This window comes from Thunnus thynnus, chromosome 17, assembly GCF_963924715.1.
Source record: "Thunnus thynnus chromosome 17, fThuThy2.1, whole genome shotgun sequence".
Classification (NCBI taxonomy): domain Eukaryota; kingdom Metazoa; phylum Chordata; class Actinopteri; order Scombriformes; family Scombridae; genus Thunnus; species Thunnus thynnus.
In genome coordinates, this window is record NC_089533.1 from 6,896,233 (window position 1) to 6,923,551 (window position 27,319).

General features: G+C 40.2%; 2 protein-coding genes across 10 annotated transcripts; both read left to right on the forward strand.

Moving 5' to 3' along the window:
• The first annotated feature begins 3,417 nt into the window (after window positions 1-3,417).
• On the forward strand, window positions 3,418-13,723 carry slc4a1a (solute carrier family 4 member 1a (Diego blood group)). 2 transcript variants are annotated; one of them, XM_067570650.1, is made up of 21 exons: window positions 3,418-3,553; window positions 4,844-4,913; window positions 5,244-5,299; window positions 6,745-6,851; window positions 6,928-6,974; window positions 7,065-7,230; window positions 7,318-7,453; window positions 7,551-7,620; window positions 7,728-7,770; window positions 7,866-8,050; window positions 8,224-8,431; window positions 9,137-9,340; window positions 9,471-9,619; window positions 9,740-9,934; window positions 10,046-10,291; window positions 10,420-10,509; window positions 10,908-11,074; window positions 11,204-11,445; window positions 11,528-11,697; window positions 12,187-12,360; window positions 12,520-13,723. In XM_067570650.1, the coding sequence occupies exons 2-21, from the start codon at window positions 4,887-4,889 to the stop codon at window positions 12,595-12,597; spliced, it is 2,760 nt and encodes a 919-aa protein (XP_067426751.1). In that variant the 5' UTR covers window positions 3,418-3,553; window positions 4,844-4,886; the 3' UTR covers window positions 12,598-13,723. The 2 variants fall into 2 exon arrangements, with proteins under 2 accessions (XP_067426751.1, XP_067426750.1); XM_067570649.1 differs by having other exon boundaries at window positions 3,419-3,573.
• Window positions 13,724-14,557: 834 nt separating this feature from the next.
• ubtf (upstream binding transcription factor) lies at window positions 14,558-26,067 on the forward strand. Of its 8 annotated transcripts, none has more exons than XM_067570657.1 (21): window positions 14,558-14,968; window positions 17,433-17,491; window positions 17,667-17,839; window positions 17,950-18,033; window positions 18,137-18,292; window positions 18,399-18,463; window positions 18,605-18,731; window positions 18,823-18,933; window positions 19,032-19,165; window positions 19,263-19,404; window positions 19,489-19,530; window positions 19,672-19,782; window positions 20,078-20,233; window positions 20,400-20,546; window positions 21,580-21,690; window positions 21,778-21,866; window positions 21,990-22,179; window positions 22,268-22,315; window positions 22,439-22,492; window positions 22,573-22,693; window positions 22,818-26,067. In XM_067570657.1, the coding sequence occupies exons 2-21, from the start codon at window positions 17,455-17,457 to the stop codon at window positions 22,931-22,933; spliced, it is 2,214 nt and encodes a 737-aa protein (XP_067426758.1). In that variant the 5' UTR covers window positions 14,558-14,968; window positions 17,433-17,454; the 3' UTR covers window positions 22,934-26,067. The 8 variants fall into 8 exon arrangements, with proteins under 8 accessions (XP_067426758.1, XP_067426757.1, XP_067426752.1 ...); XM_067570656.1 differs by having other exon boundaries at window positions 22,573-22,689; window positions 22,799-26,067; XM_067570651.1 differs by having other exon boundaries at window positions 14,559-14,968; window positions 22,573-22,689; window positions 22,796-26,067.
• Window positions 26,068-27,319: the final 1,252 nt, after the last annotated feature.

Sequence of the window (27,319 nt, forward strand, 5' to 3'; positions counted from 1 at the left end):
TATAAGTGCTCCTTAAACATGAAAGAGTTACGTTAGAAGGTAATCCAATGTTTATTATTAGCTACGTCTCAAAGAGTAAAGGTTAATTTTGTGTCATGGAGCTGCAGGGGTTTACACAAGCTTAAAAAAATAAAACAGGTAATGAATAAGCTTAAGCATATGGACTCTAAAATTGTATTCCGACAAGAAACACATATTTTGGATGAGGAAGGTACTAAGATAAGGCGACGTTGAGCTGGAGATGTATTTACAGCTTAATTTTCATCGCCGGCCAGAGGAGGCCTCTAATAAATATGAGGCCAATAAGCTTTTTAAATTTTGACCTTAAAATATTATGCAAAATTTTAGCAAGACAAATACAAAACTTGATGCCAGGAATTATTGATAGAGACCAGAATGGATTTATAACTGGAAGGCATGGCTTTCATAATGTTAGAAGAATATTAATTATTATTAATACTCATATACAGCTCTTCTATCATTGGATGCAGAGAAGGCCTTTAATAGGGTTAAATGGCCCTATTTGTTCATTGTTCTGGAAAGGTTTGGGTTTGGAGAAAACTTCAGAAAATGGGTTCATCTGATATATAAAAAGCCAACAGCAGAAATTTTGACAAATAGGAATTTTTCACAACCAATTAATATTAAAAGAGGCTGCTGCTAAGATTGTTCACTTTAGCAATCAAACCTTTTGCAATAACAGTACGATTAAACCCACAAATTTATGGAATAACAGCTGGACAGACTGAACAAAAGTTAGCACTGTATGCTGATGATATAATCTTATTTATTACAAAATTAAACAAATCAATTCCAGCTTTACAACAGTTAATAAGAACATTTGGTGACATTTCAGGATATGCAGTGAACAAAACAAAGTCAGCAATATTACTTCTTAGTGAAAATGAAAGGAATCCAAATTCTGAAGTGATCCAATTTAATGTGGTAGAACAATTCATCTACTTGGGGATACGACCTAATTATGGACCTTTGATGGAAGGAATGGATGGAAGGAATTAATGACTCATTTAATACCTGGATATCCCTACCTGTTTCAGTAACAACTACCTTTTTCAAAACATTCCTCTGCCACCACCAACAGATTTGTTTTCAAACATCAAAAAAGTATTTGTGGGATTTTATGTGGAACAATAGAAGGGCAAGGCTTCATTTGTCTCTGTCATATTTTCCATTAGATCCATTTACTGGGCTGCACAACTGAGGTCCATTATGTTCTATTTCTCAACCTTTGACACTCCCTGTTGGACAGAAATGAAATCCTATGATCTAAAACTGCCTGTTCCCGTGTACATATACTCTGACACAGAGAAAAAACTAAACAGGCAGACTGGCAATCCAATCATTAAACGTATGATTTAAATCTGCTATGATGTAAAAGGTATATAAAAGAAAAGTCCAATATGGGGTAATTAGTTTTTTATACCAGGAAGAGCAGATACTACATTTAAACTCTGAGCTTCTAAAGGGCTTGAAAAGATTCAATATCTGTATCTAACAAATTCTGATATTATGATGTATTTTGAAGAACTGAAGTGTAAATTTAACCTGAATAGAAAACACTTCTTTAAACTCCTACAGCTGAGAAGCTTTGTAAAAACAAAAACAAAATGACACACTTACTAGACCTCCACAGTCACATTGAAACAAGGATGACTGTTTAAGAAAGGGCATCATATCAGAGATTTATAATCTGCTCACATCCTGCTCATCAGAGAGTTCACTCTATAAATTAAATGTTTGGCGCAAGGATTTGGAAACTGAAATCTCAATAGAAATTGGCCTGTGCTGCAGTTCATGCACAGACAGTAAATGTACATCTCAGATTAATACATCTTAACTGGTTAATGAGAATTTATGTAACTCCTGACAAATTAAATCGTTAAGATAAAAATATACCAAACATATGTATTAAGTGCACAGAGGCACACTGTTTCACCGTTTCACTGCATTTGGCAGTGTAGAAAGATTAAAACATTTTGGGAAGAGGTCAGAGAGACATGAGAAAAATTAATTGACCCTAAATTATTTTAACTTGGTTTATATCCAGAAGGACATAATTATAATAAAAATGAACGAATATTGATGGACCATAGCTTCCTCAATGCCAATAAGATAATAACATTGTTTTGGAGAAAAACCCACAGACCAAATATTACCCATTTAAGATAAATGATGTCAAAATCTCACTAGAAAGAATACCTTATATACTAAAAGATAAACAATAAAATTTGGGGATTCTTTATAAATCATGTTAAAGATTTGGATCTGGCAGAGTGACAGAATGTTACTTGTGTTGAACTATGCAGAATAAGTTTGTCTTTATTGTATCAGCCTTGTTTCTTCTTCTCTTTCTTTTTGTGGAGTGGATTTCCAATGTTAAATAAGTGGAGCTTTTTGTTGTTGTGTTTTGCGTTTATTGTTGCTTAAAAAATAAAATCAAAAAATATTGGAGAGAGTACCTTCATTGTGAAGAAACCAAGGACTCCTGCACACTGTTGATCATTTGTTCTCACTTTATTAGTTTATAGTAAATTGAGAAGAAGTGACTGACAGTCTGCAGGATTCTTTGGTTTCTTCACAGTCAAGAAGTTTTGATCCTACGTACCTGTCAATAAGACTTGGTATGCAAGAACTTACACACACCTTAAAAATTCTTCTCATCTTCTAGGGTAGGCCACCATACTCCTCAGTGCACCCTAGTAGGTTTTCCTGTTTAAAAGCACTAAACTAATCACCTTGTCATGTGTCCATTAATTCAGTTTTCCATTCTTTGACAGCAGCAGCACTGCTGAAACTGTTATCACAGTCTACAGTGTTTTCTATGTTTTAAAAATGTACAATCAACCTATGATGTTTTCCAGTCCACCAGTCTACGCTGCATCCATGTGTCAGTATCTGTCATCTGACAGGGTTGGACCACCAGAATCCAGTGCCAGGCAGCTGCAGAAGATGTCTAACCATGTAGCTGCCATGTCACATGCACTGCAGACTAGCCATGTGAGCTTTAGAGCTGTACAGAAAAAGCTGACGTTAATGTGTTCATCACATCAATTTTCTCAATAAAATCAAGAGGAGATACCCCCCATCATCGTAAGGGAATCCCCAGTACGTAAACAAGATAGTAAGATGCTATCCAACTGATAGAAAAAGTTGCCCCCTTTTCTACCCTCTTTACCCCCATGTGCCCCTCGGACAGGCTGAGTTTTAGCATCCAGGCTTGAACCTGGTTCATGCTGAGCGGGCAGAGCGGGCAAACTAGGGCTGGGATATCCCTGTCTCAAGGTGTCCCTAAATGATAGGGCTGTTTGTCTGTCACATACGTCTTATCTCCCCCACCCCCCTGCCAGGTTGCTGGGCAACCAGAGGGGTAGTGGGGTACAGCACTTCTTCGGGTCGACGTAGTTTCATGTGGGTGTTCCCGCTCCTCTCTCAGTCACTGAAACTCATCTTCGTTGGTCCCAGCTCACTTCATCATCGGGCTCGTCTTGACTGACAGAACAGCGGACGTCCTGTTCCCAGTGTTGGAGACCAGGTGGGAGTACCTGCATGCAGGTAGGGGTGTGGCCTTTGCTGGACAGGGGTCAGACACACTTCATGGCACTACTGGACTAGAGGATAGAGGTCAAACAAGATGGATATTTGAATGTATCTTGATTGCAGAGCAGTATATTCTAACCTTTTGGGCCTTTGACGTGTTTGTAAGATAAGGGCAGGAGATTAGAGTCTTAACTATTTTGTTGAGTTTGAGTTATTTTCTTGGAAACGATTATTCTATAAGGATTAACCTTTACAAACAAAATATTTTGTTATGCATTTTCTGTAAACATATTTCAAGCCTTTTACTCATTGGAGGTCAGGGTCAAGTGAGATTCTCATCTTTGAAAAGTTGACTTTGAGCACTTTGAGCCAGCGAGGATGTTCATAATTTTTAAAATTGTCTTGGCTTTGTGTTAAACTACCTGTATATTCTCTGTAAAAACACTAAAAAGCAAAGTCTTGTTAATATTCAGCAGCATACTTGTTCAGATGTACTGGCCTTATCTTTAGATCTGTTTTGGAACCAGTACTCATTCCCTCTTTTTTTGAGCAAGTATGAAGCGGTTGTGTAATAATGGCACGTTTTGTTTACTGCAGAAGTCTCTTTGCCTCTGATAAAAGATATTTGCAATTGCAATTTTACAAAAAAGTGCCTTACTGTTGTTTATTAAGTTGAAATGTAAAACTATATACAATATTAAATTATAAGATGTAGATTGTTGAGTTTTGAGTATTTCTCTCTAAATGTAACAGTTTCATATTGCTGGAGGTTACAGTAGCTGCATATGCTGCATTATAACATTACAAGTTATTTGCTGTACTGCTGCTGAAGAAGGGCGTAACCCAAAGATAAGGCTCTGTGCTCTGTGAGTCCTCTATTTTAAACTATAACGTAGCTCACAGTCTCAACGGCTGATTGATTATCTGTCATGAGCCATGGCTCTGCAGACAGAGTCAGAGCGGCTGTGTTGTGTTAGATGGCGATAAAAGTCCTTATTGGGATCTTTGGTGGCAGAGGAACCTGTTCTTCAATAGCAAAAAAAAAAACACACACACACGTATACACACAAGAGTATAATATATATTTATTACAAATCCCATGCTTTGGATGCTGCAGGTGCACCTGTCACAACCCAAAAATCACCAGTAAAGGAATTGAAGATTTAATGTTAATGGTCCCATCTGAGTCATCAGTTATTTCTAATTAGTTATGGGAAACTTGATGTAGCTCGTATAATTATTATATTCTTGTTTTTATGTTCATTTATTCCCTTTTCTGTCCTAGGGAATGCACAAAGTAGCAGAGGGTTTGAGACTGAAAAACATCAATGGAAAACCATTTCAGTTTTGAGGAGGTTGGTCCTTTTTTTTCCTTCATATGCAGTGTGACGTCTAACATCTTCACTCTAAAGCTGACATCAAAATACAATATAAACTTTACAATTGCTGCAAGATATATATTGTAATAACGAAGCACCATAGTTGTTTACCCAGATAAAGTTTCAGGACGCTTGCATTATAAGAACTACTTATGATATTATTATGCTCTCAAAGCCTTTCTCACAGAGAGAGGAAATCTAGGACAATGACTCAGGATGCAGACTATAGGGTTTAATCAATAAATCTTGCAGCAATATATATTTTCATCCAACTTTCTTCCAGTAAATCTCTTTCCTCTTTTCTAGGGCAGTGACATGTCATATGAAGACAATGACTCAGCCTTCCCCTCTCCATTCAGACTGTGAGTCCTTTCTCTCTGTGAGGTCTTTCTGTTTAAACAGACTGTTTATTTACAAAGGTTGCCTTTGCATTCATGTAAAAAAAAAAATGTTTCTGATAAGACAAAAGTTTGGGACTTTCTTTCCCTGATGTGAGTATGTCAGTAAATCCCAAAAGGTTTCCCCACTCAATTGGTTATATTTAGGTTTAAGTTATAAGTAGTTAAAGCTGCTACATTGCATAAATTACTTTGTGTAATTTGAAAGGTGTCGCTTGTAGTAACAAACCCACTGAGAATTATCACCCAACTTGGAAGTTTCTCTCAGCTCTACAGAGCATTTTAGCGTCTTTTAGCTCATTGTTTTGGTTTTTTGGCTGCAGTTTACTTTCATTACTCTCATCAATATCATTTCTAGTCCCAGCATGCAGCAATTTTCAACTAAAGTTTTCCACTGCTTAGCACCAAACAGCAAACAGACAAAGTTAGCAACTAGCTTTGAACATAGGGAAGAATTTAGCAGCTAAAAAGCCAGATTTTTTGCAAAAATCAAAACTGAGCTAAAAAGGAAAGTGAACATTGGACTTACATTAGCCAAGTGGCCAGAAATATGACTTTAAATGAATGCTTATGTTGCTCCATGTCTACTGGATGAGTAAATAGGCAACACATTCACCATGTCAACTTTGTAAGGTGATAATGTGTTAACAGCTTGTTATGCTGCCCCCATGTGGCCAAAAAAATTAATTACAGCAGGTTTGAGGTCAGATCTATGTTGAACTCACAATATGTGGCAAAAAAAATTCTCATGGTAGTGACTTACAAGTGTCCACACCAGTAGACCACAGAAATACTCGGCATTAACCAAATTACCATTAAATCAGAGTATAGTAGGGCTTGGAATTATAGACATCAACTGGTTGTTTTTCCTTTTCTGTTTGTTTGCTTTCAGAAAAAAAAAATCAAGATTCACAGACATAATTACAACTTAGCTATTTAAATGAAATACAGGAACCGCTAAATACCTTTCCTAACAGCATTAGGACCATGGTTGTGCATAGCTAATCCAAGAAAGGACTTGGGATTTTTACACAGCCTGTGGTCAGGGTGCCTTAGAGTTTGAAGTCAGGGTAAACAGTTTAAGGGCCAAGTAGTCAATACCTATGATAAGAGATAGGTTGAGCAACCCTGCCCTCTTCTGGCCATGGACAGAATAGCACCAATAACAGATTTCTTTAGACTGTCAGCCTATATTGAGACCATTACTTGGATGGATCTTAAGCCATTTACCAACTACAGTTAGAGGCTTTGGAGTTCAGTTCACTTACAGACACAATAATTGGAGTGCATTTTCCAAAGAATCCCACATTTTTTATCCCATAACATCTGGTGAGACACTGATGGTGTTGAGCATCACCCCATGTTCATCTTTAGTCTCTGTTAATGTTTCTGTCTCTCCACAAAACCAGAACTCCACCAGGCCACAGTGACATCTATGACCAGGAGAGGAGGAGGCAGGAGGAGGAGGACAATGAGCCACCCATGGAAGCCATTTTCATCCCCAGTAATTTAGAGGGTAGGTTGCTCTTAAAGTCCATGCAGCTTTTGGCAATTTTGACTTTTTAAATCACTTTTCTATCTCCTTATTTCAGCCAACCTGAACGTAAACACCAATGCCACCACAAGAGGGGACGCTCAAGTTAGTCCACATTCTTAACTCTTGCCAGAAGTTAATGTAATTCACTCTGTACTGGTATGTTTTTTAACTAACCACATTACATATCCACAGGCCTATGTGGAGCTGAATGAGCTCCAGGGCAGCACCTGGCAGGAGACTGGCCGCTGGATGGGCTACGAGGAGAACCTCAACCTTCGCACAGGAAAATGGGGTTCCTCTCATGTCTCCTATCTCACCTTCAAGAGCTTGATCCAGCTCCGCAAGCTCATGAGCACAGGTGACTTTGGAACCCTTAATGAAACAGAAATCAGAGTATATGTTACAGTAGGATAAAATCAAACTGTGAGCCTGTGTCTGTCCTCAGGTGCTTTCATCTTCGACCTGAATGCCAGCAGTCTGTCTGCTGTGGCTGAGAAGGTGGCGGATGAGCTCCTGAAAAAAAATGAGATTCGTGCCGACGATCGGGATGCTCTGCTGAGAGCTCTCCTCATGAGACGCAGGTGACCCACAGGACCTTCTATTTCATAGTTTTTTTCTACATGACAATAATGACATGAAAATCTTTGTAGAATGTGCTGATTTTATTTGTTCTTCCAGTCAAGCTGGGGGACCTGTGGTTACAGCCTCTGGAGACATTGAGATGCAGGCCTTTTCTGTAACTAAGAAGGTATTAAGCTTTGGTTTTTCATCATTTGGGTAATCATCAATATCACAAACATGTATTAACATAACAGAGTTTACACTTACTACACTGCTGGACTGTTATTTTTGCAGAGAGACAGCTCTGACAACATGGAGGCCTCAATTGTCCTCTCAGGTACGTCTATGTTATTCAAAAGCAGTCATATGTCTCCAGGTTGTTGTACTGTAAGTATATGACCAGGTTTGACTCAAAGAGGGTGCTTCCAATAGGTGCCCTGGACCTCTTGGAGAAGCCAGTGGTGTCTTTTGTCAGGCTGAGTGACTCTGTGGTGATGGAGTCTGCCCTGGAGATTGCTGTCCCTGTCCGCTACGTCTTTGTCCTGGTGGGCCCCAGCCAGAGCGAAATAGACTACACTGAAACTGGGCGCGCCATGGGTGCTCTAATGGCCGACTGGGTGAGAAAGAAGAGAAAGTAGAGAGATAAAATAAGGCACAGCAGCATGTAGCTTTAGGACTGAGATCATACAATCCTACCAACGTAAAATACCCTGATTTCTATGGAATATAATTATGTTTGCTAATAAAAGTGCAAGAGAGTAAAAGCTTTCTGTATCGCTGCTGTCATTAGGTGTTCAGTCTGGAGGCTTTCTTGGCCCAGAACGAAAAAGATCTGACCAATGCCGTCGCTGACTTCATGGACTGCAGCATTGTGATCCCTCCCACTGAAATCCAAGAGCAAGGAATGCTGGAGCCAATCATCGATTACCAGAGGAAGATGCTGCTTGACAGAGTGCGCCCTGTTGACACCCGCCTCGCCTTTGGTGACAGGGTCCGAGGTCAGCGTACACCACAGTGCTTATACAGTGTCCAGCTGCTTTCTGAAGCTTTCTACAGACCAAACATTTGTAGCCTGAAGACAGTTTTACACCGTCCCTACCATACTAATGCCAACATGCCATTCTGACCTTACACTTTAATGTGTTCATTATATTATTCTTTAAAATGTTTCGTAAATATATATAAATAATGATTTTTTTTACATTACTTCTGAATTTAAGTTTCTTAAACATGCATATTCAGATATTAAATTAATTTAAAGGTGCTCCATATAGCATTAGAAGTAATTAAAACATTCATTTTGAGATACTTTTGAGAAGATATTAATGCAATAGCTTTAAACCATAATTACTGTAAGAAAACAAGACAATCACTGAGAACCTCTACTTTGTAATTGTTGGATTGCTTTATATCACAATAAAGGAAGAGGTTGCTGTTCATTTAGTAAATGCTAAAACAAGTGAATAACAAAAAAATTCTGATTTGTGTATCCACTTTAGTTACATAACAGAGAAAAACAAACATATGCTGACCAATTCGGGTGGGAGAAGTGATAAGCAGCAACAACCTCCTTGCAAAAGGAACCAAACACGTTTTCAGGAAATGTGGTCTTAATTGTGAGACACTGCTAAAAACAAAAGAGAAATGAGAGCAGATTTGCTATAATCAATATTAATGTCAATTTGATTTGTTTACATGTCCAGTTGATGAAGGCCCAGATATTCCGAGGGAAGACCCTCTGGCCCGTACAGGCATTCCTTTCGGTGGGATGGTGAAAGACATAAAGCGTCGTTATCGCCACTACATCAGCGACTACACGGATGCTCTGAACCCTCAGGTCCTCGCTGCCGTCATCTTCATCTACTTCGCGGCCCTGTCACCGGCCATCACCTTTGGAGGGCTTTTGGGTAAGAGAGAGTCCTTAGATAGAGAGAGAGAGAGTCAGAGAGTATCAGTTCATTGATCTCTGATGTTAACATGAGTACAAACTGACCCCTTTTAACTATATTCATAATTGTCTCTGTTGTCTGACCCTAGCTGACAAAACTGAGAAAATGATGGGTGTGTCAGAGCTCATGGTCTCCACCAGTGTCCAGGGTGTCATCTTCTGCCTCATTGCCGCCCAGCCTGTCCTTGTCATCGGCTTCTCAGGACCACTTCTGGTGTTTGAAGAAGCTTTTTTCGCTGTACGTATAAGTAGCATTCATAGATTCACACGTTGGAACCCTGACAATCATTCTTAAGAAATCTATTTTTGCTTCATTAATATACATTTTGTTTTGTTTTGTTTTTTCATTCCATACTAGTTCTGCAAGGCTCAGGGTATTGAATACATTGTGGGTCGTATCTGGGTGGGGATGTGGCTGATAGTGATCGTATTCATCATTGTGGCTGCGGAAGGCAGCTTCCTGGTCAGATTCATCTCCCGCTTCACCCAAGAAATCTTCTCCATCCTCATCTCTCTCATCTTCATCTATGAGACCTTCAATAAGCTTATCAAGGTTTTCCTCACCTCATCTCCGCATATATTTCACTCAAACCACCACTGTAATCATCTCATTTGGTGTCACTTTTAATGTTCTCTCTGACATCTTACCTCTTTTTTTTATCAGATCTTCAAAGCCCACCCTCTGATTCTGAACTACGAGCATCTGAATGACACACTGGACAACCCCTTCCACCCGCTCATCAAGGAGCACACCGAGTACCATCCAGATGGCAACGTCACCATTAAGGAAGTGGAGTATGAAAGGCCCTATCCCAACACTGCCCTGCTGTCCATGTGCCTTATGTTTGGTTGCTTCTTCATTGCATATTTCCTTCGTCAGTTCAAGAATGGTCATTACCTCCCCGGCCCAGTAAGATCAACTTTCTACGCCCAGAAAACTTTGACTTCCCACATATAACTACATTCTAAATGCAAAATCGTTTGAACGAAGTGACGATGTTGTGCCTTCTTTACACTCTATCTTATCCCACACCATAGATCCGTCGTCTGATTGGAGATTTCGGTGTCCCGATTGCCATTTTCATCATGATCGCTATCGACATCTGCATTGAGGATGCTTACACTCAGGTAACATCTTTAATGGTTTGGAGCACCTTTTTGTGGCATGTATTTTGTCTGGTCAGTCACCTTATCTGCGTAAATACTCATGTTTAATTTGATTGGTATATTATTAATAAGATATTGATGATGGACAACATGATCATCATTGTTCAGTCTTCCAGTGGGCGCTCACACTTTGTTGATTGGTGCATTTTAATCAATGATATATCTGTATGTCTTTTATTTAGTCATTTCCTCCAAATAAAACTAGTTTATAGCCCCAGAATCCTCTCTAATTCTCAAAAATTAATTCAGAGTTAATTACCATGGAGCAGTTTTTTTACTTTTATTTGTCTCTTTCAGTTATTATACCCATACCTTTGAGATCTAGTAGCTAAAAAAAATGTCATCTTGTCCTCTTGTAGAAACTTGTTGTGCCAAAAGGTGTTGAGGTTACCAACCCCAAAGCCAGAGGCTGGTTCATCAACCCCATGGGAGAGAAGCAGTCCTTCCCCATTTGGATGATGGCCGCGTGCTGTGTACCAGCACTGCTCGTCTTCATCCTCATCTTCCTCGAGTCCCAGATTACGACGTGAGTGACACTATACAGTACATGACGGCATTACTGTCTGTAACTAATGAAAACACTGAATAAAATCAAGATTTTTGTTTTGTTGTCTGCATACCAACTATGTACTGTCTCTGCACTGTGGACCTCCAGGCTGATTGTGAGCAAACCTGAGAGGAAGATGGTGAAAGGATCTGGTTTCCACTTTGATCTGCTCATCCTGGTCACCATGGGGGGAATCTCCTCTATCTTTGGGGTGCCGTGGCTGAGTGCTGCCACCGTGCGATCCGTCACCCATGCCAACGCTCTCACTGTCATGTCCAAAGGCCCAAAACCAGAGATTGAGAAAGTGCTTGAGCAGAGGATCAGTGGCTTTCTTGTTGCCATACTAGTTGGTAGGTGCTGCCATCTCGATGCTGGATCACAGTGAATTGACATTTTCTTTTATTAATCTTTCATTTACTCTGTCATTTCCAGGTGTTTCTATTTACATGGAACCCATCCTGAAGATGATTCCTATGACGGCCTTGTTTGGCATCTTCCTCTACATGGGTATCACCTCTCTGAGTGGAATCCAGATGTGGGATCGGATGCTTCTGCTGATCACGCCCAAGAAATATCATCCCTCAGATGCCTACGCCACCCAAGTATGCACCCTCTTCAAATACGATGTTCAGAACTTTACTCCGATCATTAATACATTTAATACACCCCTATGTCTGAAGATAAGTATGTAAAGATGTTTTGAAAATGCAGTTTCACATTTCTGCAAGTATTTATACACAATGATGTCGTCATATACACTAAAATACCAGAAAATAGGAACACCTGTACAATCTATGCAATCCAGTATGACAGCCCAACAAGAAATCTTACCTTTATCAAGCTTGCATTCAGTTTTTGTTGAGACTGTATTAGAGAGCTGTTAATTAAACACTACGGTCTAATATTTTGTAAATGGCTGTCACGTTAGACGGTATACGCACTCCTATTTTTCCTGATATTTCTATGCATATATAGTATGACAGTCTCACTGTAATCATAATTTAAATGAGCATTTTGTGTATTTTAATGTTATTTTTTTGGCTCTGACTTCCTTCCTCTGCTCATGCCCTTCTCTCATATCATTTGTGCAGGTGAGCACATTACGGATGCATCTCTTCACACTGATCCAGATCGTGTGCCTGGGCATCCTGTGGATGGTGAAGATTAGCCCCTTCTCCCTGGCACTGCCTTTCGTTCTCATTCTCACCATCCCTCTGCGTATGGCGATGACTGGCACACTCTTCACAACCAGGGAGATGAAATGTGTAAGTACTTATCTGTTACATTCACCCCCCCCCCCCCCCCCCCCCCCCCCCCCCTCCCAGACTGACTTTATTTTTAAGTTGTCTTTTTTTTTTTTTTTTTCATAAACATTATTCAATATTTAGGCTTCTCTGTTGTAATTCTATACATTTCTGTTGCAGCTGGACGCAGATGATGCCAAAGTGAACTTAGAGGAGGAACCTGGGGAGGATGTGTACAATGAGTCCCCACTGCCTTGAGCAATACGTATCTTTCATTAAGGTTTCATTCAAAAACCAATTACCAATGACTATTTAAAAAAAAAAGAAAAAAAAAGAAAATTAGGTGTCTTGTAAACAAATATTTGCAGTTCCAAACTGTTCTTTTATTTTTATGAGTGGTAACTTTAGAGGAAGGTACCACTCATTTTTAGGATTCATACATTATTCCTGCAGCTGAATCTGTATTTGAGACCATGGACCACTTTAGAGAACCAATATTAGTCCACATTGTCATTAAGGTGTATTACACATCCTGAGTCCTCTCACAACTACATTTTCTCTGTTTAATTTATATATTCCATCCTTTCATGAGGGATCATTAAAATGTCCCCCCTTTCTTTCTTACTAAAGGCATTAATAAAGGCTGTTTATTTACTTGAGTTTTCTTTTGATCCAGGAGAAAAATTTGAATTCTGGAAATGAGAAGTATTTTCCTTTAAAATGTGAGATAAAATCCATTTATAAACTTTGTTTCTTTTCGTGCATAACTACTGCTTGTGAAAATGAATATCCAGTGCTGCCACATTGTAGATCACTCCATGTTGTAATAGTGTAATTTCACCAAACTTTACGTGCACTATTAAAATTTAGCTGATTACATGTATTCAGCTCTATATACACACACACACACAAGTAATGCATTTTTATGTGGCTGTCACACCAGCCCCATAACCTCTACTTTGTTTGATCTAAAATAATTTAAATTGTGTTATAGAAGTTTGCCTCATTTTATATATTATGTATGGTTTACTGCACACTTTGATCTTTCCTGTTCAGTTCACCTAATTTGAATATGTATGGAGAGATATCTGCTATCTGTTAGATCTGCTTGTAAGTGAGGTTGTTCAGCCATATCCTGAAGACAGAGTGTGTAATTGCTTTTATGATCATAATAGGGATGAGCAGTAGTGGGTGGATAGTGGGTTGATGAGATCTTATTGTTTGAGCTGATAAAAAAATTAATTGTACTGATATAATCACGGAAAAATTTGATTTGTAAATGTATTGTATGCCTTTTGTGTTGCCTATCATATTGTTGTGTGCTTGAAACACTGTACATGCTTAGGATTTTCACTTTAATAAAAATAAAACCAGCCTTTAAGGAGCTTGTGTTTTGTTTTGTTTTATAAATGCAAAAAAAAAAAAAAAAAAACAATATTACACATCACTCACAGAATTAATTATATCCTGAAAGAGACAAGAGGAGGGGGTTGTTCAGTTGAACCAAGACGCCTGCCACTCAGCTGCATGCTGCATTCACGGTTATCAAGTAAACTCCAACTTCTCAGTACTTCTGTTCTGAAAACACCAGAAATATAATCTTAACTGCTTTCAGTCTGAAATAAGTAATTACCCCTTACGACAGGACGACTAAAACAAGCAGAATGTGCCTTTTTAAAATAACTTTATTTAAATAAGGATGCAATTAGATAAAAGTTGGGTGGCGAATGTAAGAGTGGGGAGCTTAAATGACACTAATAATTTCCTTAGAAATCAGTAACACATCAAAATGCATCATGCGCACTTTTATTACAGGAGTACAGTAAACTCCTAAAACAGGTGTGCCTCCTTTTTTGCGATGATGTCAATATTTCCGACCGCAACCGAACGCAGCACCGTTTAACAAGGCCGAGCGCCTGAAAGTAATTTGTTTTCCGTGAATCCGACTGACGGGATTGGACGGCCGCGGGTTCCGCCCACAAACACACAAGGTGGAGTTGAAAAGAAAAAACATGCTGGGCCAAAATGAAGCTGTCAAACAGCCGCTTACAATTTGCTATAAGAGGATTCAGGCAATGTGAAAAGGCATAGACTGCTTTGAGTAGATATGTCAGATAGTATCCTCTAAAGATGAAAACTGGCATTAAAATTAAAGTGAAAATTATAAACTTCTTATAAACTTGAAAAAAATGTTTTTAATGTTAAATTATGTTAAATTAGGGGAGTGTATGAGGTGAGCCAGTTGCATTAAAATTATATAATCACTGGCACAAGTTTGGCTTTTCATGACAGTTTCGGCTACCTGATCAAATATTCGGTGCGCAAAACTTCGGCTGGAGATCAGACAAGGTCGGCCTCCATGCGTAGAAATAATCGCCCTGGGTTGTGTTCAGAAACAACGGTGCGAGAATCGGAAAAAATGTGGATGCCTCGGCGTGGCGAAATGGTTGGATGGAGAGAGAGAAGCTGCTGCACGTTGAGTGGAGGGAGACGGCGAGTGAGATGGAGGCGGGGGGGAAGGACCATCTCTGCGGGGACTGGAGCCCAGGACGGACGGCGCAGTGCTGGCTATCGTTCAACCCTCCCCTTCTTCCTCCACAACGACGCCGAGGCTCACGCCGAGAGACAGGTAAGCCAACAACACAGCCGCTCGGTTTCATAATTCGACGAGAGTGCGCGATAAACAAACCAGAATAAGCTTCAAAAACCCCGCAAAATTCACCTTTAATGTTTGCTTTTGTTTTGTTTGTAAAGCGTCTCGGTCGGTAGCCTCTTTGTACTAGAGAAATAAACCAACGGCTGCGGTAGGGTACAGACGAGGTCGGCCATAGCCGAGTTTCTTGTCCTCTACAGCGGGGAAGAAACTGGATGTAAGACCGGGAGGTAATGCTAAACGTGGTATTTCCTTACAATTACACCGTGCTACTGGTTTACGCCAGTTCCCTTAATCGAAACTCGTCTGTTCGTGCTGAAACTGGGCTATTTGCGTGGGGGAATTAGCGGTGGTTTCCGCGCCGAGACCTCCATGCGGCTGTTGGCGGAACAGCCAGCCGCCTCTCTCGGTTAGCCATCAGGGATCTCGGTTTAATATCTCACCGTGCAGAGACTCGCCCTCTCTCTCCCCCTCTCTCTCTCACTGACTAGCCCAGAACCGCCGACGACCGAGCTCGGAGAACCCGCCTTCTTGTTCTCGCTTATACGCTTTAGGGTCGAGGGACGGGAGTCTGCAACGCCCTGGGTTTAAGTTTTAAGCCCCGTTTTTCTCAGTTTGCAGTGCGCCATTGGACCTTGTCACGGTAGGTTTCCATGTAGAGAGCAAGGCTGAAGCATGGCGGACCTGGAGCTGTTTGTCAGCGCCAGTGAAGCCACTCAGTCTCGGATGTTACCATGTTTCCTTTGAGCTATTTCTCAAAATTTAGCCACCGTTTACCCGCGCTATTGTGTAGCCGAAATATCTAACAATGTATGTTAAAATAAATTCTTCCGTAAAATAAGGTTGTGAATGTAACGGTTGTTTGTTAGAAATATTTTCCATTTTCCTCTTTCTTCCTGCGCCTCCGCAAGTCCTACCAACCCACCACGGTATTTATCAGCTATCTCGAACATTTTAACCAATTTGTTTAAATTTAATCGTCTATAACCCGGCGAAGTAGCTATATTATACATTTAACTTGGCTTTTAACGTTAGCAAAAGACATAGTCGATGCTGGTTTTTAATATTTTGTGAGCAATAATGTAGTCGAGGTCTTCTCTCTCGGAAACAGGACTGTCTTAAAATGCAAGCAATCTTAAAGTTTTGTATTTTAACATCTTAAAATGCGTATATTTATAAATATATTTGTTAAATGTCCAATTTTTAAGCTTCATTTGGCGTGCCAAGTTGCCCTTGGCCATGGAAATGCCCCAGCTCTCATTTTTCTATCCTCCATATGTTGTTTTCTTTCTCTCATTTTTTTTTTTTTTTTTTTTTTAGAAATTTAAGTTATTCTTGATGTTTCAACGGCTCCAGATGTGTATGATTATAGCCGTTAAGTTATAATAAATGGTGGTATCGATAGGTTTAATGTAGCTGGGTCACACGGTGGACACCTCAGTGAGCTGGGGCCATCAAGGACACGATGAACAACGAGCAGCCGCCATCATTGGAGCAGAGATCGGCTACGCCTCGCTGAAGAATGTACTGGATTTTGCCCTTAAATCCCAACATTAACAGCCAAAAACCTGATTAAAGCGGCCTAAAAACATACTCTTGAAACACATTTATTAACTGTAATACGAGAATATGTTGATTTCCTCGCTCCAGTCCGAGTAAACATATGAAGGGAAGATTATAGGTTTGCATGGCGGAGCTAGATCCGCATCCAACGGTGATGAGGCGCCTCTGCCGAGTGGCGCATTTCACTGCAGTGCTTCCAAGCCACCATTCCCCCTTGTCGGAGACCGAAAGCAGATCCCCGTGGTCAGCTGGTCGCCTACAGCTGCCTGTCCGTCCACGTCCATTCGCTTCCTCCTTCCGTGGATCCTCCCCAACCTCCGCTCCGACAGAAAATCCTCCATTACCGAGCGGACTAGGCGAGAAAATGGTCGCTCCTGTGTGTCCACGATACATTTGTTGTGGAATAAGGACAGTACTAATGCGCCAAATTCCGGTTGGAAACATTTGCTCGACGGAGACTCCTGTTGTCGTAGCTAGTTGTGCTAGTTGAAGCCCTCCGCAGTGTTATTTGAGATTTGAAGCCGTCACAAGCAATAGCCTATGTCTCACCATGTAGCGTAAACGTTTAAGGGGCGGTGTAATGAACATAACCCATTATGTCGAGCCAAATTTAAATTCCACGACTAGAGTTTTACTTTTATACCGCACACATATTCCTTTTTTGTCGGAGAGGAAAAATACTTCAGCCATATGAATAAAATGCTAATAAAAATAACATTATCATTAAATTACGTGATTTAAAAATACAGGTATTATGACTGTAGGGGCTAATCATGAACCTACATTTTGTGGATTACATTTGTATTTTACATTATAAAGATGATGTTTCTGTTAAAGATTGTACGTGCTAACTTGATTTTTGGTGTTTTTTTTGTAGATACAAGACAGCACACCCACAAATGAATGGAGTAATGGAGGCAGCAACCCAAGGCCTAGGTGGGATTACTTTATATATTGAAATAATTAATTGCCTTTTCTTTCTAATAATAGCACAGTGCCCACATATCTGCTATTATAAAAACAACATTTAATATATTTTTTACATACAAATAAAGACAGTATGTCATTCATTACTTAATGTCCCCTTTCTCTCATCTTTGCACCATCACAGTGTGGCCACAGGATGATCTCTTAAAACTGCTGGAGGCCATGAAAGTGGCCTTGCCCCAGAAAGATGTGACCAAATACAAAACGTCAGAGTCCCACCTCGACTGGCAGAAGGTGGCCTTCAATTCCTACACGGCAGAGATGTGTAAGCAGAAGTGGCAGGAAGTCTCCAAAGAGGTACGCAAGTTCTAGTGATATTCACATTGATTGTGAGATAGATTTATTGTCTGTTAAATGCCAGATTTTGTAACTAATTGGGCGCTTCTTTGTATGTGTTTTAACCACAGATTCGTAAATTCCGGACCCTCACAGAGCTGATATTTGATGCTCAAGATTACATCAAGAACCCTTACAAGGGCAAGAAAATAAAGGTGAGTTAGAACAGAAATTTCTTAAGAATAATGGACAACTAGCATCTTTTCGGTGTAACTCACGGGTCTTCTCACTTCCTTTTTTCCCCTCCTGAACACACAGAAACATCCTGATTTCCCCAAAAAGCCATTGACTCCGTACTTTCGCTTCTTCATGGAAAAGAGGGCCAAGTATGCAAAGTTGCACCCTGAGATGAGCAACTTAGATCTAACTAAAATCCTGTCCAAGAAGTACAGGGAGCTGCCCGACAAAAAAAAGGTCAGTCAAAAGCATCGGAGGCGCATCAGAATAGAGAACAAGGATTGTGTCACGTTGCTGTGGTGCTATTAGATACCGACACGCTGTTTTCTTTTCATGTCTACAGAAAAAATATGTTGAAGACTTCCTGAGAGACAAAGAGACATTTGTGCAAAGCATGATGAAGTTCAGGTGAGATTACTTATTACAGCTTTTTAAAATGAAGTATTCACACTGGGGATGTTAAGCAGGGATGTAGCAGTTGCTTATTTCATCTGCAACAATATCCAAGTATAACTGTCTTTAAATGTTTTTTGTAATATGTAAATGTAGGGAAGAACATCCAGACCTTGTGGAGAGCATGACCAAGAAAGGTTCAAATGTACCAGAGAAGCCCAAAACACCACAACAGCTGTGGTACAACCATGAAAAGAAGGCCTTCCTCAAGGGACACCCAGATGTAAGTTTGGGTGTTTACAACACAATGTAAAAGAAAAAAAAAGCTTAACTGTCACATGCAACAGGTGTTAACTTCCTTTCTTTGACACCAGGCGACCACCAAGGACATTAAGGACAGTCTTGGCAAACAGTGGACACAACTGTCTGACAAAAAGAGACTCAAATGGATCAGCAAGTCTCTGGAGCAACAGAAACAGTATGAGGTGAGACTACATTGATGAGTAGAACCATAAGGAGCGATTTACAAAATACTATGTCAGTAGGAGCGCTAACTCCGGGTTTGTTCACTATATTATTCCAGGAGACCATGCGCGAGTACATCCAGCAGCACCCGGAGTTAAACATGACCCAAGGGGACATCGTCAAGTCCACCCTGACCAAGGCCGAGAGACACCTGAAGGACAAGTCCGACGGCCGACCTGACAAACCCCCTCCGTGAGTCAAATATACTGCTGACTTGTCTGCGTGTTGTAGGCCACTTCCCTTTGAGTGAGTTATTTAAACGCAACATATCATTGGTGCGTTATTTCAGAAACGGTTACTCGATGTTCTGCGCGGAGTTGATGTCGAGCATGAAGGACGTACCCAGTACAGAGCGCATGGTGATGTGTAGCCAGAGGTGGAAGCTGCTGAAACAGAACGAGAAGGACGCCTACCAGAAACGCTGTGAACAGGTGAGCTCTGAAACATGACCCTGCATTATTAAGTTTTGCAGTTTTTCACAGTTTTGTCTAAATAATGTCTTCTTTTTATTCCAGAGGAAGAAGGAGTATGAAGTCGAGATGAACAGATTTCTCAGTGTAAGCATCTTTTTGTTTGTTTCCTATTTCAACATACAGTAGGTTTACTTTTCATGTTGGAGCCATCACCGTTCCCATTCATGCGCTCTAATTTTTCGATGGAATTTATTGTTTTTATTTCTGCTTTGTGCACATTTGTAGAGTTTGTCTGAGGAGGAGCAGCAGCGGGTCTTGGGTGAGGATAAGGGCGGTTTTAAGAGGGGCAGTGGGGCCAACAGTCCTGCATCCAAAAAGAAGAACTCTAAAGCAAAGGTAAGAACAAGAATACAGCAACAACAGTTCAGTTTGTGGAGGTAATGGCTCACAGTTGTTCAGATACAGACTGCAGTTTCTAGTACTTAACATAATTTTACTTGTACTGTTTTGCCACTAAGATGACTAGCATGTTATCACAATTATAGCGTTTCATGTTGAGTTCAGGTCTCATTCCCCGTATTCATTTGAATCTTTGTGATATTAAACAGTAAATCAATAAATATCAGTAGATTGCTTGTGCATCTAATTTGTTGTATCATTTTCTGATATTGTCTTGTTTTAAAATCTGCAGGCCAATCCAGAGAAACCCAAAAGGCCCATTTCAGCCATGTTTATCTTCTCTGAGGAGAAACGTCCCAAACTGCATCAGGAGCGGCCAGATCTTTCTGACAGCGAACTCACAAGACTCCTGGCACGCATGTGGAATGAGCTGCCCGATAAGAAGAAGGTAACCAGTCAAAGCGTCATGATATAGAGCACAATCAGTGTCGGGCCTGTAGAGTGGATCACAGGGGCGACAGGGAGCAAGCCGCATGGTAGAAACATGGATTATTATCATTACTGTATATTAAATTAGTCGTCTAATCAATTTTCTTGTCGTCTCGCTCATTTAGGAGAAGTATAAACGCCTAGAAACAGTCCTGAAGGCAGAGTCCGAGAAGAAGGAGAAGGAGGATCGTAGTCGTCTGCCAGACCCACCCAAGACTGCTCAGGACATCTGGCAGCAAAGTGTCATAGGAGACTACCTGGCAAGATTTAAGGTATGCCTGACACTCTGTCCCAGAATAAAAATAGTAGTTTTCCTTCGGTCCAGTACACCATAAACACTGGTTCAACAGGTGGTACTAAAGAGTAAGCACGGCCATCTTGAGTGGTGACCTTGTGCTGCACTGGTAGGTATATCTGAAAGTACCAACCAATAAAGTCACAAAACATTTTTGAACATTTATTTTGCCTGTCCTATCAAATCAAACTGCCTTTCTCTCCATAACTCATAGCCCACTGGTGACTCATCCCTCACTTTACTATGTCCCACCACAATAACCTGTTTGAACAGGAATTACACCACATTAAGGAAGAAATATCATTTCAATAAAGCTGAAGTAGTTTATAATGTTTACCTTTTCCCCACCAGGTGTCATTATTCAGTCTCTGATGTCAGTTTATAGCAGAAAATATTAGTGCTGTCAAAATGAACGCATTAATATGAAATATTTAACACAATTAACACAGGTTGTGATTGATGGTTTTGAAATTCACTGTCACTATAAAGGCCTGGGTTTTGTTATTATTTCTGTTAGTGCATATAAGAAATAAAACCATCAAGACTGACGGTCAATGGCCTTGATGGTTTTATAGTTCACAGGAGAGAATCTATGATCAAAGTTAAAAAGATGCTGTTAAACAATAGTATTTGAATTTACCTACTTGGAACACCATTATTACAAGCTATAATATTAAGAAGGAAAAAAGTGATTAATCACAGCAAAGTGTGCGATTAATTAGTTTTTTTTAATCAATTGACAGCCCTAGAAAATATAGAATAAAAGTTGAGTATATACAATGAAAACAGAGTATCAGAACATGAACTACATGTGTTTTTCCTTACTTAGATAAACATAAAGTTATAAAATAAGAGTCTCCTGATACAAGTATGTAGACTCTACAAAGGTATGAAGAGATATTGGGCATGGCAGAGTACACAATCACCCAGCTTCAGCTGTGTAATTCTGACAAAGTGCTGCAAAATACACAAGTTTACAGGAACATATCATGTGAACTTCTGCTTTGTAGAGCGACCGGCAAAAGGCTCAGAAAGCAATGGAAGCAACCTGGATCAACATGGAGAAAAAAGAGAAGATTATGTGGATCAAAAAGGCAGCAGAGGACCAGAAAAGATATGAGGTTAGAAGAAACTCACTGTCTCAATGTCCGGTAGAACTGCACAGCATCTGTAAACCAGTTAACAGTTGACTTGTCTCTCCTCGACAGAGAGACCTGTGTGAGATGCGCTCACCTGCTGCTGCCATTGCCTCAGGGAAGAAGATGAAGTTTGAGGGTGAACCCAAGAAGCCACCATCGTGAGTTTCTCACATCCATCCCATCTGTGTGTGTGTGTGTGTGTGTGTGTGTCAGCCTGTTGCGTGTCAGCTTGTGAAGCCTTGAAGTTCTAATTTTACTTGCTTCTGGCTCTCTTTCTCTAGAAACGGATATCAGAAGTTCTCTCAGGAGATGCTGTCCAACGGAGAGCTGAATCACCTCCCCATGAAAGAGCGGATGGCTGAGATCGGCAGCCGCTGGCAGAGATTACCTCTGAAGGAGAAGGACCGATACAAAAAAATAGCCGAGGAGAAGCAGAGGCAGTATAAAGTAACACTGGAACAGTGGCTCGCTGTAAGAAGTTGTTTTATCTTGTTTTATGTCAAGAAATCGTTGACACTCAACAATTCTTATCTAACGTTCCACTTCCATCCCTCCACAGAGCTTGTCTTCACAAGAGAGGAACACCTACAAAGAATATAATTCACAGGTAAGTCAAATGCTCATGGTCGGTTACAGTTCGCATTGTGCCGTCAAATACTGGAACAGGATATTTTAGCTTAATGTCTTTCTAGGACATGTTTTAAAAATGTTTATCTACTTGATGTTTCAGAAAAGGAGAACTACGGCAAAAGTAGGAGGCCCGAAGGCAAAGTCCAAGAAATCTGTAAGTGTCGACATCTTGTTTGCTATCAGCTGTGTCTGAAATTCACGTAGCAGCCGTACTTAAATGTCACCTCCCCGCAGGACACTGAGGAGGAGGAGGACGACGACGATGAAGACGACGACGACGACGAGCAGGAGAAGGCTTCCTCCGAGGCAGACTCGTCCAGCGAGGAGGACGAAGACGACGACGACGAGGACGTGAGTCGCAGCTCTCTTTTTTTTTTATGCAGCGTTCAGGTAAATGGCGAGAAATAGAAGTCGACCGTGCTGAACATTGTTCTTTTGTTGTCGTGTGTTTTTAAAGAAGGAGGAGGACGACGACGAAGAAGAAGACGACGACGACGAAGAAGACGACGACGAGGCGGAAGACAAGGAGAACAAGTCGGAGGACAGCAGCAGCGAGTCGAATTCACAGGGCACGTCGGACTCAGATTCGGACTGAAACGGGGCCGACGGCGTCCTTGAGACGAACTGAGCAGCGCTGAGCTGAGCCAAGAGTCCAGGGAGCTCTGCCACTGTGCCAACCCTGCTCTCCTCCCACCACCAGAGGGAGCCCCCTGCATTGCCTCATCCATTTCACACTCACCCACTTTTTTTTCTTTTTTTTTTTTTAAGTTGCTACGTTTGTGATCTACTCATGGAGGGACCCCTGCCCCTTGTGTCCAGAAAATCAGTTTTCATTCCCTCCCCGGTGTGATGATCATCTCAAAGGCTGACGTTACGCCAAAAAAAAAACAAAAAAACAAAACTAAAAAAAAAACAAAACACAGCATCCCACTGGTTTGGTGATGTCATGAACGTTTCTGCCGTTGGTTTCAATCTTGACTTACAGGTTCAATGGTTTAAGTTTGTTTTTAATGTCAGGGATAATGAATTACCCTCCAGTGTTTATTTTTATTGTTCTGGTAATTAGTTAAAGACAAGTGGCATGAGTTGTGAACAGGCTTCTTAGAGCCAAAGAACATAGTATGGTGGATCACTTTAGGGAGGGGGGGGGATGTGCGGGGTACTGAAAATTGCACTCTTCAGAATGTTTCCTTTTTTTTTTAAATTTTTTTTTTTTTTTTCCAGAAAGTTGACGTGTTCTCTATTCTCAATTTATGATGTAGATTTTATCATTTGGTTCTTAAAGAGGTGGTATTTTTTCAGGAAAAAAAAAAATCAAGCCATTATGAATGTCTTTTTGTTGCTGGAAATATTCCAAACTTGTTACGTACACACATGTTCTCATTTAAAAGCTACAGTGCCCATAAAGGCTTCACCTCCCTTTTTATGACTTTTTCATGTTTTATTGCTTTACGACATTGAATCAAAGCGTGTGTAATGAGGCTTTTTGATACTGATTAACAGAAAATGACTCTTTAAGAGGAAAAGTGCGACATTTAGGAGAAATTTACTTATTTGCAGTCTCATTTAAGTCCTTTAATGCACAGAACTGAAACTGATCTCATGTAACCGATGGGCTGATAGTGAGACAAAATGAAGAACGAATAAAAACAAAACAATCCATCATATAAAATAGCCCAAACAACATTTAATAGAAGCTTCTTCTGTCAGCTATAAACATCTGGACGCTGCATTATCCTCCCAAAGTCTCTTTGTAAAACTGATTGTTTTATGTCAAAGCAGCAGTTGACGTCCTACCACAGATTCTAATATTAAAGTCTGACTCGGCCTCCTCACTAATGCACTTCTTCCATCTCCACAGCCTGCTCTAAACAGATGTATACTTGTGCCATAATCCTTGTTTTTTCTAAAAAAAAAAAAGAAAATGATCGTACTCAGCGGGCTGTTCAGTGCCTTGAAAACTTTTCTTCCTTCGCTTGAATTGTAGTTTCCAGGAAACAGATTTGTTTGAAATGTTTTATTATCCTCGCAACCAGACATGTAACTAACCAGCTGTTGGACCACCTGTCACACTTCTATTACATAAGTACGGTCTTTCAGTGCTTGTATAGTCACTTTTATGTGTTTTAGATTGGCACTAAATTGAAGTCAGTTTGGTTTTAATTTCCGATTAAAGAGTCTCCTGTTCATCAGCGTCAAATAAACATCATTACATGCACTTTGCTTCAGAGTTGTAAAACAAAAAAAGGGGGTTGGAACCTTTTTATAGTCACTGCAGCGTCCATTTCCATGTGTCTGTCATTGAAATGTCATTTATCAACCTTAACTGACATGTTTTGTAGTGTATAAAAGTTTATCAGTCTGAAACTATTGCATTCAGTTTATTCAGCAGTTATGACTCTTTTGTTCTGGCCTGACGGTAATAAAAACAGTTTATTGTGTTTCCAGAGCAGTTTGTAATTGAAGGGATAACACTCGTTTTCCAACAGTAGTTTGCTCGACCTGACTGTGTTTTTTTAAAAGAATATGTCTTACAATTGGTGTATGTTTCTTCTTCTTCTGAACCGTTTTACATTTCGTTGACGGTTTAACGGATTGAATTGTTAAATAGGTTCGTTTTTTTAATTGTGAGCAGTTTTTTGTTTTGTTTTTTCGGATCCATCTGAAATCATTTATGGATGCTGAACTGAACGGTGTCATCTCTTTGTTTTCTCGAGTTTGTTTTGAAATTTTTAATGGTATTGACTTAAATCCGTAGAGGTTTTATAGTCTGATGCTGATCCCAAAAAAGTGTGCACTTAATGTAAATCTGTCCCTCTGTGTGAGTTTGTGTGCATGCATGCACAAGACTGTGTATATATGAGGGTGTGTGTGTGTGTGTGCGCGTCTGTGTGTGTGTGTGTGTGCGTGTTTCTTTGCTTTAATGTGTGCTGTTTTTTTTTTTGCTGTTATGTTGCATACCATGATGTGACTGCGGTGTGCTTGTATGTGCCTGTGTGGGGACATCATACCAACACCATGAATGTAGATATTGTTAAATCTCTCAAAAAAAAATTTTTTTTTTTTCTCCCAAAGGTCTTTTAGTTATTTTTTTCTGCTCGGCGCTGTCGTGTCATTGGTTACCTGATAACGGACGGATAACAAGACTTCCATGACTGTCATTTTTTGGATCTAGGGACAGATTATTACACGCCGACTGTTAATAATCTGCTATTAATGGACAGATTTTTGACCATTATGTATCTCATCACTGACTGAAACAAAACCAGCGTGGACTATTTAAATAACTGGGGGAGGGGAAAAGAAAAGTGATTGCTGATATTGATTGATGGGAGTTTGTAAAAGGGATTTGGGGGAACTGAGTTGCCAGTGGAATTGGGTTTAAAAAAAAAAAAAAAAATGGTTGTAATTTTTTTGTAAATACTGTTTTTTGTATTGAGTGCTTATTGTTTTTGTTAGTACATTAATTTGGCGAAACCCTCATCTGTGACTTCTGAGGCCAGTGAGTCTTTCACTCACAGGGAAGAATTTTTTGGATTTAATTCACCTGTTTTCAGTTGTTTCTTCTCTCCCTTACGTTGGTTTATAGAGATATCTAAGACAGCAAAGCTTTACGAGTTTGTACTGCTGGTCATTTGACAAAATTTGATGTTTTCTATAGCTGAGGGTGTTCTTATGTCCTTGTAGTTCAAGTATTTGGGCAAATAAAAAATTGATCTTTAACAGTTAGACGTGTGTGTTCTGTTTTAACTGTATTCAAGCAGACATGCTGGAAGTATAACTGGACTATAAGGTCACATATGTGTGTCATAGTTCGAGCTAGGTCTCTTAGTTTCAATAAAGGCAAATCTTTATCCAGCATAAAATGATATATTAGACATTAGTGTGCTTTAAACCTTGTTAGCATTGCCAGATTTAAACAGTAGGGGCCCCAGGGTAATATATGCTGGTATATTACTGGGCTGCAAATTTGCTGTATGACAATTTGGGTTAATGTATTACGATACTGGTTTCCAACCATTTTCCCACCTTAAAACAAAGAAATATCCCCTTGGGATTTTTGACCCCTTGGTGACCAGTTAAAAAAAACACCGGGACTCTGCTCAATACAGGATCCACCTTAAAGGTGCGGTCACATGAGGTTTCCGTTCACCAAAATTTCCCTGCACTCAGCTCCAAAAAAAGGACGTGATGTCACATTTCTGATGCAGGTGATAAATGAATATTGATCGTAGCATCACAAACTGTTGACAATGTATATGAGTGATGCTACAGTTTGTCGTCTGGTAGTGTGATAATGTGCTAAAAATGGTGATGTAGCACTAGAGTAATCTCCATTTCGACCGAGCACGTCCACCCAGTCAAAGTTGAACAAAGGTGAACTTTGACCTGTGAAAACCACCGGAGCCAGCTGGACATGGCACCAAAACAGGAAACAGACACTTGACGGAAATGTAATGTGACCGCACCTCAAGGCCTTATCACGTCATGTGACACTGTGCTTAAGTGGTGCCTGACCTCAAGTTTCAATAAATCAGCACAAATCAGTTGACACACAGTGAACCTTGAGCCTTTCGTGGCCCCTGGAGTTCTGGGGCCCTGAAAGCATCAGACCCTTTCCTGTTTCAACATTACAATGTTTCCATGCACAAAGCCAGCTCCATCAGGAAATGGTTTTCCCAGTTTGATATGGAAGAGAACTTCATCCAACATCTTTGGGATGAACTGGAAAGTTGACTATAAACCAGGCCTCATCACCCAACATCAACACCTGACTTCATTGATGCCCTTGTGGCTTCCTAGAAGAGTGATACCTCTTACAGCAGCCCATGAATGCTCACAGTTCTGCAATAATATGCTCAACTCTCACATTTGGGTGTATTGTTTGAGTGTCCACATACTTTTGGCCATGTACCTTATCGTACTGATGACCTCATTCAACCGTTCAGGCTCAACTAACTGATCCCAGATAGCAGGCGAC